Here is a 15,473-nt window from a genome sequence, read left to right as displayed (position 1 = left end):
GCTCATTGTTGTAATGGAAATCTCAAAAATGACACAAATATTATCCATTACAACAATATTAAACTAGGCCCATAAGTGGGTTTGGATGTCAGACCTGTATAGATGTATATGTCGCTTTGGGCCTTTTTAGCAAGAGTGGTGTGTCAACCAATCACTATTACAATGGAATCCACATAAAGTCAACTTCCGCTTTAAGTCAACATCACTTGTTGGTCCCAAATTATCTTTTCTTTATATATTGTGTTCCATTGATAATGGATAAATTCAACCAATCTTTCTGGGCCAGCGATGTTTTCTTTACCCTCGTTTGGTGTCCGGGGTTCCTCAACTGAGGGTGCAAGAATAGCCCAACGTGAAGCCAGTGGGTTGTAAAAGGCGACTAATGGTGAGGTGTGTGACTCCCCCTTTTTGAGTCACCCCGTCCTCCAGGTTGGGGCTTGTCGAAGGGTTAATGCCCCTTCCATAAAACTCATTGTTACAGAAACACAGGCAGACAAATCAAATCCTTTTTTTCAGCTTGGCCGAAGAGTTTCTGCAATGACAGATTTTATGAAGGACAACAGACAAAGCCGAAAGGACTCTGCTGACCCGATGCCGTCTTCGCCAAACAAGCAGCTTCGAATTGCGTCATGGAACGTTCGCACCATGTGCATATATGTAGGCATGCGTCGAGCAGAGTGCTCCTTTAAACTTTTGAGAACTTCCCTCCCCTTGTATTTGTTGCTTTACCTCATTGGATACAAACCAGTGAGTGATCGCATTGTTAGCATTAGACTCCAAGGTCAAGCTAAAAACATCACGTTTATTCAAGTTTACGCACCAACAACTGCTGCAACTGAAGAAGCAATAGAGAATTTCTATGATGCCCTACAAAAGGAAGTGGACAACAAAGATAAACAGGACATATTAATAATCGCTGGTGACTTTAATGCCAAGGTAGGACGAAAAAAGAACAGTGAAGAAGATGGAATCATTGGAATATCTGGACTAGGGGAAAGAAACGAAAGAGGCGAGACACTCATAGATTTTGCACTGGCAAATCAACTTGCAATAAAAAACACCATGTTCAAAAAACATCCAAGAAGACTATTTACGTGGACATCGCCAGATGGAAGAACAAAAAACCAAATTGATTACATCATGATTGAAAAAAGATGGAACACCATAATTCAAGACGTCACGACCAAACCAAAAGCAGACTGTGACACAGACCACGAACTTTTGATATCAAAACTGAAACTGAAGCTTAAAATGAAGAAAAAAGTTACAAGACCTATTAGATACGAAGTTGACAGTATCAATGAAGAATTTGCGATTGAAGTAAAGAATCGTTTCCAACTGCTACTTCAAGATATCGAGGAAAAGGAACCGGATGAGATCGCAAATGAGACAAGGAAAATATACTTGGAATCCGCTGAAAAACACCTTCCTAAAAAACGGGGCAAAAAACAACCATGGATGAGTGAAAATACACTAAACAAAATCAAAGAGAGGAAAGACGCAAAGACGACTCATGGCACTCATAGCAATGTATACAAAGAGATAGCTAAGGACGTGAAAAAGCTGTGCAGAACGGATAAGAAAGAATATCTCATGAGAAAATGCAGAAAAATAGAAGACCTTCAGAGAGAAAACAAGACCAGGGAAATGTATGATGAAATAAAAACCATCACAAAAAGTTTTCAATCACGAATAGGGGTGATAAAAGATGAGCAAGGTAAACCCCTCACAGAAGCAGAAGACATAGCAAATAGGTGGAAAAGATATTGTGAAGATATGTACACAGAAGACCAAATAAACGAAATCCAACCTTTGCAAAACAACATGCAAAATGAAAACGAAGAATCTAGCTTACCACCTCTAAAATCTGAAATAGAATGGGCAATTAAATCACTTAAAGATGGGAAAAGTCCAGGTTGTGACAACATTCAAGCTGAGATGATAAAAGCAAGCGAAGATGAAGGAGTTGAAGTATATCTAAGACTTTGTACGAAAATTTGGGAGAAAGAAATTTGGCCCTCAGATTGGAGGAGAGCAATTTTTATACCATTGCCTAAGAAAGGAGACTTACAACTATGCTCCAACTACCGAACAATATCACTCATCAGTCATGCAAGCAAAATCCTTCTAAAAATTATCATGAACAGGATTGAACGTAAACTGGAAGAAGAAGTCAGTAACACCCAGGCAGGTTTTAGAAAAAACAGAGGGACAAGAGACCACATATTCAATTTGCGTCAAATTATTCAGAAGCATCGAGAAGTAAATTCTGGCCTCCACACTTGTTTTATAGACTATTCGAAAGCTTTTGATTGTGTTAATCATGAGAAACTATGGGAAACTCTCCTGGAGATGAACTTTGATCCTAGAATTAGAAACCTGATAAGATCCCTCTATGAGAACCAACAATCAGCGGTACAACTAGACAGCGGAACAACAGAATGGTTCAAAGTTACAAAAGGAGTAAGACAGGGATGTATTCTATCACCCCATTTGTTCAGCATTTACACTGAAGGTATAATGCGAGATGTGGAAAACGATGTCAGGAGAAGTAATTACAACGAACCTAAAATGCAAGGTCTACCCATAAAAGATCTGAGGTACGCAGACGACACTGCACTATTGTCCACAACACCGGGGGGACTAGAGAATCTAATAACATCTGTAAAGGAACATAGCGAGACCAAAGGCCTTAAGCTGAATATAAAGAAGACCAAAATCATGAATACTGACAAATGCAAAACAGATGCCATCATAAAAATCAATGGAGAAGAAATAGAAAGAGTAAAGAATTTTGAATATCTTGGAGCCAGGATTGAGTACAACGGGAAATCGGCCCCAGAGATCAGGAGGAGACTAGCAATGGCAAGATCAAAGCTAGAAAAGATGAATAATATCTGGAAAGGGCAGTGCATTCAAACAAAAATCTAAATCCTCAAAAGTGTTGTTTTCCCAACTGCAACATATGGATGCGAAGCATGGACTATCAGCAAAGCAGAGAGCACAAAGATCACAGCTTTTGAAATGGCATGCTACAGAAAAATACTCAGAATATCATGGACTGAAAAACAAACAAACAAAGAAGTCCTGAGAAGGATCGGAATAAAATCACCAATTCTTCTTCAAACTGTAAAGAAATTGAAACTAAACTATTTTGGCCACACGACTCGCCACGAATCATTAGAAAAGCACATTCTGCAGACAAGGGTAGACGGCAAGAGAGGAAGAGGTAGACCAACAAGAAGCTGGGAACAAGATATATGTGAATGGCTGGGAATGACAACAACTCAAGCAAGTAGACTGGCGGAAAACCGTAATCTGTTTCGCAAGAAAGTTCGGGAAGCAACGTCCTACGCAGGATCAGCTGACTAGATGATGACCTATATATTCGATGTATCCTGCCGCTATGTGTTCTTGTATGACACTCGATTTCGGATAGGTCCTGGGTTCGAGCCTCTATCGGCGCATAATTGAATCCTTGGAAAAAAGCTCTTTGTTCACATTCTCTCACCGTACTCAGGTGTAAAATGAGTACCTGGCCGTTAACAGTGTTGTCTATGTCGGAAAAAAAATTATAATATCGCCTAGCAGGCGTCATGTCTCGTTCTACACATACTGTTGGTCAAGGACTAGGACCCCTTGCAAAGCCCTTTGAGCACGTTTAGTGGATATCGCACTGTATCAAAGCTCAATTTTATTTGCTCCAAGCACCGCGCACATGGTTTTAGCGAGTCTGAGAACAGTAGGCTACACACTTATTGACTTACTTGACTTATTTTATTGCCGAGGATGCGGTTATTCGGACTCAAGTCTGAATAGTCTCCCGTGACTATTCGGACTCAAATTCCAAAGCGCATGTGCAATCAACAGATTATTTGGACTAAGTCTGAATAGCCACCAGTGGAAGTATAGATTTTGTTTGTTGTTTTTTTAAAACATATTAATTCTTGATTATTACATAAAATTAATTCAAATAAAAATGACGATTTTAGTAACTATCACCACGTAATCTAAACCCGCTTTATTTGACGAGAAAGACAAAATCATTGATTAATTGGAAGTCCAGATAGATATTAAAAAGAAAAAAGTTAAAACTCTTCAAAAGTTGCTGTTGAACAGGGATCCCTTTTAAAGTGCTTTGAGCACATTTAGTGGATATTGCGCTATATAAAGCTCAATTTTTAATATATAAAGCTCAATTTTAAATGTAAAAATTAAATATTCTGATAGTGTGAGACAGGCAACAATCCTTCTACAGTCCAAAGTAGGGGTATGAGCTGAGTCAGTGTGATATGGACAAAACAAAATTTATTCTGAACTAATTTTCTATTTCTTTATCAGTTCCACGGACGCACATTGGAGTTTGAGTCCGAATAGCCACGGGAGACTATCCAGACTTGAGTCCGAATTTCCACTTCGTATTGGCCGATCGCCACCTAATCTTCGGACTGGGACGCTTTGGCAGCTTCCATTTCTGTGACGACGGTCTGCTGCGATGGATCTCAGGTGTTCTTAATCCTTTTCGTACACAATAATTGGTTTGATTTAACATTGTTGAAATGGACAATAATATTTACGTTGGTTTGAGAGTAATTCCATAACACCAATTTTGGTTATCAGACCCGCTAATAAGTACACGTTGGCTTCAAGTCTACATTGTACGATATAATTTCGCATTTCCGTTCGAACAATGAGCCCTTATCAATTTGGGTATTCAGACCTGCATATAAGTACATGTAGTTTTAATTATTTTGGTGGATTTTATCATAGTTTTACTTGTAAAAGAAAAAAAAAGGAAAGAAAACAAAGAAAACTTGTCAAATAAAAAATTTTTAAAAAAAGAAAGAAAGAAAACAAAGCATTTTTATATGACGGAAAATGAATTTTTTTTTCGTTAACTGATAATGATAATCTGATCAATTTGTTGATGAACAACACTGTCTATGATTTCTTTTTTTTTTTTTATTATTATTTCATGGTCGCATCATAGACATAATATTATTATAATGTATTTGTTAGCTTTTCCGCGAAAATAATAAACGTTTGTTTGCCATAATAAACGAACTTGAAATCATTTTATCCGTCTCCTTTTTATCCTTTTATTTTATCCTTCCAATATTCCTTCCCATAATTTATTTTATCTTTATCATTACTGACATTATTTGTATATTTATTATGCTTATTATTATTATTTCTTCCTGTCATACCAGCTCTGTTTCAAATGGGAAAGATAAGGGAGAGAACGATAGGCAGAAATTTCTGTACTTAATTTCTCGATTATCTTTCCATGTTGTTATGGAGTTCCCGGGTTGAGAGCGAAAGAAGTTGTTTATTTTTGACGTGTTGGAAAAACGATGGCGAAAGTGGCAAACCATTTTGACGGGGTAAGAGACATTTGAATGGAATTCATAGCCTTACTTGTTGCTTTTCAAATCATTAAATCGTGTCTGGCTTGGGACACTGCTTTTTCTTTTTGTGATTTCTTCCGTGTTGTTTGTTTTGGATATGGAGATCGAGGAGTAGGGAGTGGAGTGCCTGTCGATGTGTTTGTTTCCGTTTCGTCTTGTCATTTGCTACTTTATTAATCATAGGAAAGGTTGTTTACATAACGTAAACAATTAAGATATATGAAAACGAATTATGGAATCATTGAAATCATTCTTTCAGCTCCCAAGCTCTGGTAAATGGATCTGGAAAGATGACCCAGTTAACCCGTCACTAGAATTTCTCAGGTACTACTATAAATATGTTATTGACCGCCATTACCTATCGGGTTCTGTGGTGTAGTGGTTATCACGTCTGCTTTACACGCAGAAGGTCGCGAGTTCGAACCTCGCCAGAACCTCATTTTTTTGGTCTTTTTTTTTTCTTTTCTTCTTTATTATTGTTTTATTGAGATTTTTTTTTTCTTTTCCTCTGTAATTATCGCCTGAATTCCTTTTTCATCAGATGTCAGATTGGATTGTTACCTAAATGATAGTTTGTGTCACAAAAGTCAAATGATGATTTTGATGGCTATTATTATTATTATTATTATTATTATTATTATTATTATTATTATTATTATTATTATTATTATTATTATTATCATTATTATTATTGTTATTATTATTTTATTATCATTTTAAATATTATTATTATTATTATTATTATTATTATTATTATTATTATTATTATTATTATTATTATTATTATTATTATTATTATTATTAACTCACTCAATCCTAGAGATTTGTGCTACTTTTCAAAATTGGAAAAAATATATTAAAAATTAGAATGTACATAGATAGTGTTATTCAACTACCATTAGCATGTAAATATAAAGAACATTACCTTTAATACTACGCCTATAATTTGTCTCAGAAAAATGTAATAAATAGGCATAGTGTAAAAGTAACCCGGGTAAACTACGGATATAGTCGGTGTTAGGGTTGAGTGAGTTAACTACCTATTATTATTATCGTTATTATATGACATTGTTGACAGCAATGAAAATGATTATATGTTTAATTATGTAAATGGATAAGTGGTTGTGGGAGAGATGATGATGATGATTATGATGATTAACGAGGATGGTGATGATGATGATGATGATGATGATGATGATGATGATGATGATGATGATGATGATGATGACGATGACGCAATAATAGAAATGGTTGAACCGATTTCATGGTCCCCATTATGACTTGTGTAGGTGATGTACCTAATACTCATTGTTTCAGCAACAATCCCAATGCCGACAAACAAGGCAAGGGAAGAAGGGCTAAAGGTCATCAGGATGGGAAAAGCCGTGGAGACAGGTTAGTGTTTTCTTAGATATTTAACACTACATATCTGAACAAGTGTTTATGAAAGGTGCTAGACAAAGCAAGTAAGAAAAAAAAAAAAATAAATAACATGCCCAAAAAATCAGTCTATCTCGACTGGGGATCGAATGTCAGACCTTGTGATTATTGGCAGACGTGCTACCATTACACCACATAGTTGGGACAATTTTAATACTTATATTCTACACAAGGGTACGCGCGTGAAGAAAATAAGTATTAAAATTATGTATACATTATACTTTTTTTTTAAACTATAGAACACTTGTTTTATGATCTAAATCATTTCGACACAATAGGCCTACCCCTTTATAGACAGTGCGTCAGATATAAAATACAATATCTTACATCATTGGAAAAGACCTAAAGTTCATCGTTCTTATCATTTCAATTCTGAATTGACTTTTTAGAGGTCCGATTCACCCTCACATAACACCTTTTTTTTGAGGCATATGTGACCCATCGCATCGCAACGGTGACATGTCAGGGTGACCAAGATGCACATAAGGAATTTCAAATTCACAATGATCAGACATGTACATTTTTTTTTTTAATGACCACTTTAAGAGATCGTATCATTATATATATAATGTGTGTATATATATATATATAAATATTAGCTTATTATTTGGACATAATTTTGTAGTTAGTTTTCCTGGCAAGAGAAAACAAATGCATTTTATTTTGAACTATGATCACTTCTTCTTCTTCTTATTCTTTTATCTTAGGGCTGCCTCAGGAATCCAAAGGGGTGGCGGCGGCATTGGCAGAGGCAGAGGTGTTGCTGCTCCTAAACCAAATGCAGCCAAGTCTGCCCCTTCAAAGAAAGAACAAAGTGAACACCTCTTCGTCACACTGGACGACATTAAGAGTGGGTTTTTGATTTATTAGAAGTTGATGCGATTTGTAATACATCTAGTTGTGTGTTGTTGTTGTTGTTGTTGTTGTTGTTGTTGTTGTTGTTGTTGTTGTTATTATTATTGTTATTATTATTATTAATATCATCATTATTATTATTATTATTATTATTATTATTATTATTATTATTATTATTATTAATATCATCATCATCATCATCATCATCATCATCATCATCACCATCATCATCATTATTATTATTATTATTATTATTATTATTATTATTATTATTATTATTATTATTATTATTAATATCATCATCATCATCATCATCATCATCATCATCATCATCATCATCATTATCATCATCATCATCATCATTATCATTACTATTATTATTATTATTATTATTATTATTATTATTATTATTATTATTATTATTATTATTATTATTATTATTATTACTATATATTATTATTATTATTATTATTATTATTATTATTATTATTATTATTATTATTATTATTATTATTATTATTATTATTATTATTAGCTTCATTATTATTATGGTCATTATTATTGTTATTATTATTAAGTATTAATATTTGATGATGATGATGATGATGATGATGATGATGATGATGATGATGATGATGATGATGATGATGATGATGATGATGATGTGTTTTCACTTTTCGTTATGCCTTTTGAGTGTAATTAACTATCTTTCTTTGAGTATGATTCGCCTATAAAATGTAAATTCTTTTTGCTCTATTGATTCAAAAACAATGCCAAACGCACATAATCCAACATTTCAACTTTAGGTCAGGCAGTGATTTTCATCACTGCTCAGTCATGGATCCATTTTAGATGATACTATGCCATCCTTGCCATCTTCTTTCATTCATAATTGTCATCACTCCTCAGTCATGGATCTATTTGAGATGATACTATGTCTTCATTGACATCTTCTTTCATTCGTGATTCTCATCACTGTTCAGTCATGGATCTTGTTGAGATGATAGTATGTCATCCTTAACATCTTTCGTTCATGATTTTCATCACTACTCAGTCATGGATCTTTTTGAGATGATACCATGTCATCCTTGACATCTTCTTTCATTCATGATTCTCATCACTGCTCAGTTACGGATCTTTTTGAGATGATACTATGTCATCCTTGACATCTTTCACTCATGATTCTCACCACTTCTCAGTTATTGATCTTTTTTAGATTATACTATATCATCCTTAACATCTTCTTTCATTCATGATTCCCATTGGCTGTTTCAGATGTGTCTATGGAGAGAATGTCAGAAGTGGATACCATGCCTGACCATTTCTTCAGTTTATATAGGTTTGTATTTTTTAAAATTATGCCCTTTCGCCACGGCACCATAAGATCCTGTCGCCTATGCATTCCGTGAAGGAATATAGATAATCCATCAAATAGGATGTCTGATGTCAACATGAATCACCCATGTTGTCCAAGTGAGCAAATTGGGGATTAATAATCTTGCCCAAGGAAAAAAAAAACGAAAGTGCCTGAAGCGGGGCTCGAACCTAGGACCTTCCAGATCACAGTGCAATGACTTAACCACTCGGCCACTTCGTATAAAAGCATTGAACCGATCATTATCTATCTTGATCATTTCTTCAGTTTATGGGTTTCATATGACAAAGTATAATTTATAAACATAAAACCAACCATCGTTTATAAAGTTTTATTAGTTTACTGACAATCAACCACTGTAATCATTTACTATTTACCTTAACCCGTCCGTTTAAGTGTAATATTTTTGTCCCTTTTACAAAACTGATGTGTTTGAAACCAAAGCTTAAGGAAAATCTTGCTATGCCTGTCTTTATTATATCCTCTTTTTATTTTTATTGTTTGTCTATCTATACTTTTTGTTACACGATTAGAAATTTATACAGTGTTTTTTAAAAATTTATTTTCCTCAATTTCAGAAGGGAACAGTTTGACTTCTTTTTGCTCTATCTTCTGAGTTATTTTAATTGTTTCTTCAACAAAATGACACTGGAAAACAAGAAAAATCCTATGTATATGTAAGTAACTATTATTTCTCTATTAACCATTATGATCTATTTTGTCACAATGATTGATAAAGATAAAATTCTTAGTGAGCTTTGTAAAATACAGTTGATTCAAAAATAAATGAAAGACTCCCATTGTTCACTCAAATCAGCATTTACTCTAGAAGTGAACATTTCCTCCTTGTTTATTTGGTAATATTTTCAGAGACAATTTTGTAACAAATGGAAACAAAGCGACTCCCTGTATGCAATTTTTTATAAATGATTGTTATCAAACTTTTATTTTTAAGTTAGATTTTTTTACAAGATCACATACTAATTTGACTATTTGATTTTTAGTGATAAATGAAACTGAAACTCTTTCACGACATTGTTATTGCCTTTCGTCTATCTCACATTGGAACTGTTTTAAATTTTTTCCCCAAAGATGGAATTAGCCATGTCTCATAAAATTAAAATACAGTCAAAGTCACTTAAATGAAACATGATTGTAAGAGTCGCTCTAGTTAATCAATTTTAGTAATAGTAATGACTAGGAATAAATCTTTTTTGTCCACAAAATGGAAAATCTTCAGTAGTTTACATTGCTCGAACACATATAATAAACATAAATAGAATGTGTGAATCTTATAATCCCATGATTCTCAAAACAAATTTACTTCACAATGCACACAGACATGCTTTGATAAAAACTAAATTTTGTATATATCATTCATAATTAAATAACCTATCAAGACAATACATTGTCTATTTTAATTTTTATAACAGAAAAGATATAACCTTACTTTCTGTTGTTTGTTCTTTACCTAACGTTCTTCATAAAAATTTATCTTTACATCATATCTCCATGATAATATGTGAAAAAAAAAGGTGACCATATCTAATGATCACTCATTCACATGGAATGGTCATTATACAGTATAAATGGACAGCACACAAAACCTGGTCCACCATATTTATCAACATATTGTACAATTTCAACCAATGTGGCATATCTCGTCAAAAGCAAGCAATCCGTTACATCATTAGCCAATCTCTTTTGAATAACTTGTTGCTCTCAAAGATGCTTAAAGGTTTGCAAAGTCTGCAAATAAGATTGAAGGGAATTTGTTGGAAGTGACTGAATGGCGTCTTACTGGTTAATCTCAGTGTTCTAAGTGTTGTGCGGCTATCTGGTCTAGTGGTATGATACTCGCTTTCGGATCATAAGGTCCTGGGTTCTAGCCTCTCTCGGCGCATAGTGGAGTCCTTGGAAAAGGCTCTTTACTCAGTCTCTCATTGTACTCAGGTGTAAAATGAGTACCAGGCTGTTAACAGTGTTGTCTCTGTCCGAAAAATTGTAATACAGCCTAACAGGCATCATGACACGTCCCATGTGTTAAGTGTTGCTGTTGGCCAGGGACCCCCCGTAAAGCGCCATGAGAATGTTTAGTGGATATTGCGCTATATAAAAGCTCAACTTTTTTTGTTTTTTTTTCTTTTAGAGTACTATAGACATTATTTTTTTTACAGGGTTCTATAGAAATCCTATGATATTGTTTAGATTAACTAGCAAGCGTTCTGATTAACTAGTGGAAATTATATAGAAAAATTCTGTCACAAACAGATCCTTCCAATAAAGTGACTGCTCCGATTAATCTGAGAACCAGTTAAATGTGTGGACTGTACCATACCGAAGAAAAGAAATTGCTCTTGTCATAAATATAGGGGGATTCATTTTCGTATTTTGTTTCTATTTTTTTTTAGAAATGAATATTCAATTTCTATCATTTTTGAAAATGCAATTTGATTTCGATCAGTACCAGATCAAATTCTACTGTCATTTGGTGAGTTAAGCAGGTGTTAGGTTTATCATTACTTGTATGCCACAATTCACATCGCATGTCTGTTAAGAAGTTATTGAATGTGGCCACTTGTAGGCATGGATTTTGTGAATCAATATACAGTGGTGATTGCCCGAATGCCCACTGGTTTAGTGCCCATTTTGCCTAAATGCCCGGTAATTTGATGAAATGGAATTATTTCTCTTTTAAACATAGCTATAACTGCCTGCTTTTCAAAGTGGAAATTGCCTAAATGCTGCTCTGAAAAAGAGTTTGGTCAAAAAAAAATGAAAGAAAAGAAAAGGAAGAGAGACTGGTCCATGAGGCGATGTTTGCCCTGGTGCACTGAGCTGTCCTTCAACAGTACAGAAGAATCTCAAATTGAGGTGCGAATCCGGAAGACAAAGTTCTCACAAGCTAATGTATTGATGTTAAAGTTAAAGTTCAATTTTCTTAGAGAATTTATGGGAGCTTGAAGTGAGAAGCCAATAAAAATAGTTACTTGTTAAAATGTTATGTACCCACAAACACACACACACAGACACACACACACACACACACACACAGGTAGAGAGAGAGAGAGAGAGAGAGAGAGAGAGAGAGAGAGAGAGAGAGAGTGAGAGAGAGAGAGACCCGCATTCTCTTTGTCTGTGTATGGAGCGAAAGTTTATCCCAGTTTAAATGCAATATACAGTCAATAGCAATTGTTTGCTGACCTTTGTACACAGGATGCTAATCTATAGCAAAGTACTTTTCAGATCTAACATTCATAGAAACAATACCGCTGGGCGGACAGTGAGTTTAAAAGAAAAAAAATCTGAACCTCACCAGGTATCGCTTCCACTCCCTTTACATCTGAAATGAGTGCTCTACCAACTGAGCATTTGGGATCCTTACCATTTTTTGAGTGTGTGTTTACGTATATGTTTATATTGCAAACATCTTAATTCTTCATCTGACCGCACGACTGTATTAGAGTCAGTGGCAGAGCGATACACAATATTGTCCAGTAATAAAGTCAAGCGATAATGAGCATTGTCAAAGACCGGATGGGTAACAATGATCGGAAAACTCTGGCCCTTGCAACAATACCTTAGGTAAGGCATTTAAAACACATTAACCCAAATCACAGGAGATGTGAGTAGTTACTTAGCTTTAGACAGTGACAGAAAATTGTCAGTGCTGTGACAGAAATGTTTGAAATGGAAATTTTTGGTCTGCTCATGGAACAATTGAAGCTTTATGGAGTGAAATGGTTATTGTGTATGGATTGAAATGAGTGATATAAACGTTCATATACGTATTTATCTTGCTCTTGATCCACTTCATCTAAATGCCTGTTCCTCCTAAATGCCCATTTTTTCTGCTTTACAACCACCGGGGCATATAGGCGATCACCACTGTACCTATTCATTTGTACATAAGAGAGCCACTATCGTATTATTAGATCTGTATACAATGAACAATTACCATATTATAGAATCATAAACTTTTTCTCTTGTTTTTTAAACGGTTATCAAACATTGGATATTAATCTCATCAATCTCTAGAGTTCTTTTTAAAGTATTTTATTTGTATTTTTGGATTCATGTAAAGTATCTTTTTATACATTACACAATATTAAAGATACTTGTAGCTGGGCCGGCCTTAATTTTTGCATTGTATTGATGGCATAGTAGAAATTTCACGTTATATTATAGATTATCGTGAATATTCATGATTGTTGCTTGAAGAATTCCCAACCTGGATGTCTTGAATAACGTTACCCATCCTGCATGATTGTTGTGACTGTAAAATAAATCAAGAAAAAACAACAAAACAGCAAATAGATTTCCTTTTAAATTTGTGAATAAAACAATAAAATAAATTGTTAAAGATGGAAGGAAAATCAAGGTCAAATGATAAGTTATGATGCAAATTTGAATCCTTTAAAAGTTATGAGTTATACAACTTTTAAAGATTTACATTTAATTTGATCACTTTTCCTTTTTTTAATGCATTGAATACATTTATTCAATACACAACATGCTATAAACGTAGAATAAATATTAATTTACCCATAACTTTTGATACATTAAAAAAAATCAGCTTTACATTTTAATTTTAACATTTTAGCATAAAGATATCCTGTTTGAATATAATCCATAATATGTATTTTTAAAAAATCTAATTCCTTTTCTAGTGAACCAAGTGTAGCAGAGAAAGTGGAATATGCTAATGCAATTGAGCGTTTGGGTGTGGCCCAGAAACTTCTAGGACGTGCCTACTGCATCTTGGTGCTTGGACTAGGCTTGGATGAACAGCATCATATGGAGTGTGGAAGGTGAGGAAGACTATTATTTTGGAGTTATCAAAGTAATGATTATTAACAAAAATAAGTCATCAAGAGTCATTTCTGACAACTAGATTTTTCCTATGCTTGTGGTTTGAAAACCATTCTCTTGCATTGAACATTTATTTTCTTACATTCATACACTTGCAACATGTATTGAAATTTGTTAGGAAATTAAAATCAACTCCAAATGAAAATCAGAAACTTTTTTCTTGATAACAAATACAACTGAGTCTGCTCAGGCCTAAGTTTGTCTACACAGGCCGCCATTCTTGCTTCTCTCTCTCTCTCTCTCTCTCTCTCTCTCTCTCTCTCTCTGTCTCTCTCTCTGTCTCTCTGTCTCTCTCTCTTTCTCTCTCTCTCTCACTCTGTCTCTCTCTCTCCCTCTCTCTCTCTCTCTCTCTCTCTCTCTCTCTCTCTCTCTCTCCTCTCTCTCCCTCTCTCTCTCTCTCTCTCTCTCTCTCTCTCTCTCTCTCTCTCTCCCTCTCTCCCCCTCTCTCTCTCTGTCTCTCTGTCTCTCTGTCACTCTCTCTCTCTCACTCACTCACTCACTCCCATAAAAGGTAATCGGGTCAAAAGGAATGTGGGGCTCTGTTAGGGATAATCGAATCTAACTTACTAACAAAGTTCACAAAAAAATTTATTTTGTGTTTTAAAAATTTACTATTTTTTCATAGGTCAAGAGTGTCTAAAACGTATACGGACCGGAGCATGTTTGAGGTAAATTTATTTCTATTTTTTTTATGTTGTTGTTGTTGTTGTTTAGGTTTTACAGTACTGGAATAACTTGGAAAAATAGAAAAAGGCTTGATCTAACGTAGCAAACGGATAGGCTACCTATAACTTTGTGTGTGTTTTGAATTAACCAATTCAATTTTCATAGAGCCAAGCTTTTTTGAAACATTTATTTTGATTTTGCCGCAAGAGTAGTCAAATTTTAACCTATGACTTTTTAAGCATTTTAAATTCTTGGTTTTGAGTATGGTGATTAGTATGAATGAATTCCACATTATTGATATTGAATGTAAAGATCTTATTTTGACCTTTCCATTTGAAAATTACGTAGATGTTTTTATTGGCCTATCTTGGCTTTGTCAGTTTCTAATTGTTACTCATATCTGATATTATAAATTCATATTGCTCTTATATCTTAGCTTTGTCAGTTTCTAATTGTTACTCATATCTGATATTATAAATTCATATTGCTCTTATATCTTGGCTTTGTCAGTTTCTCATTGTTACTCATATCTGATATTATGAATTCATATTGCTCTTATATCTTGGCTTTGTCAGTTTCTCATTGTTACTCATATCTGATATTAATAATTCCATATTGCTTCAACTATCATATTTTGCTATTGCTCTATTCTTCTTTCAGTTAGTACTCATATCTGATATTATAAATTCATATTGCTCTTAATATCTTGGCTTTGTCAGTTTCTCATTGTTACTCATATCTGATATTATAAATTCATATTGCTCTTAATCTTGGCTTTGTCAGTTTCTAATTGTTACTCATATCTGATATTATAAATTCATATTGCTCTTATATCTTGGCTTTGTCAGTTTCTAATT

The 15,473-nt window shown here is 34.1% G+C and overlaps 2 protein-coding genes and 1 non-coding gene across 3 annotated transcripts in view; all 3 read left to right on the top strand.

Moving 5' to 3' along the window:
- Positions 1 to 645: 645 nt before the first annotated feature.
- LOC144963520 (uncharacterized) lies at positions 646 to 4,480 on the top strand. Its single transcript, XM_078897593.1, has 2 exons — positions 646 to 2,600; positions 4,342 to 4,480. Exons 1-2 carry the CDS (start codon positions 646 to 648, stop codon positions 4,478 to 4,480), a joined length of 2,094 nt encoding a protein of 697 aa, XP_078753719.1.
- Positions 4,481 to 5,243: 763 nt separating this feature from the next.
- LOC144966192 (protein phosphatase 1 regulatory subunit 36-like) overlaps positions 5,244 to 15,473 on the top strand; it is a 20,654-nt gene continuing 10,424 nt past the window's right edge. Inside the window, exons 1-8 of the mRNA XM_078902352.1 lie at positions 5,244 to 5,384; positions 5,668 to 5,732; positions 6,726 to 6,803; positions 7,556 to 7,698; positions 8,979 to 9,042; positions 9,657 to 9,755; positions 13,749 to 13,889; positions 14,576 to 14,618. Of these exons, the coding sequence (XP_078758478.1) occupies positions 5,355 to 5,384; positions 5,668 to 5,732; positions 6,726 to 6,803; positions 7,556 to 7,698; positions 8,979 to 9,042; positions 9,657 to 9,755; positions 13,749 to 13,889; positions 14,576 to 14,618 (663 nt within the window). The 5' untranslated portion in view covers positions 5,244 to 5,354. The remainder of the gene's footprint in view (positions 5,385 to 5,667; positions 5,733 to 6,725; positions 6,804 to 7,555; positions 7,699 to 8,978; positions 9,043 to 9,656; positions 9,756 to 13,748; positions 13,890 to 14,575; positions 14,619 to 15,473) is intronic.
- Positions 5,773 to 5,845, top strand: Trnav-uac (transfer RNA valine (anticodon UAC)). Its single transcript has one exon. It is a non-coding gene; the product is annotated as a tRNA-Val (tRNA).

Source organism: Berghia stephanieae, chromosome 1, assembly GCF_034508935.2.
Source record: "Berghia stephanieae isolate SIO BIC M18660-M18661 chromosome 1, UCSD_Bste_1.3, whole genome shotgun sequence".
Lineage (NCBI taxonomy): Eukaryota > Metazoa > Mollusca > Gastropoda > Nudibranchia > Aeolidiidae > Berghia > Berghia stephanieae.
This window is presented reverse-complemented; position numbering and strand designations above follow the sequence as displayed.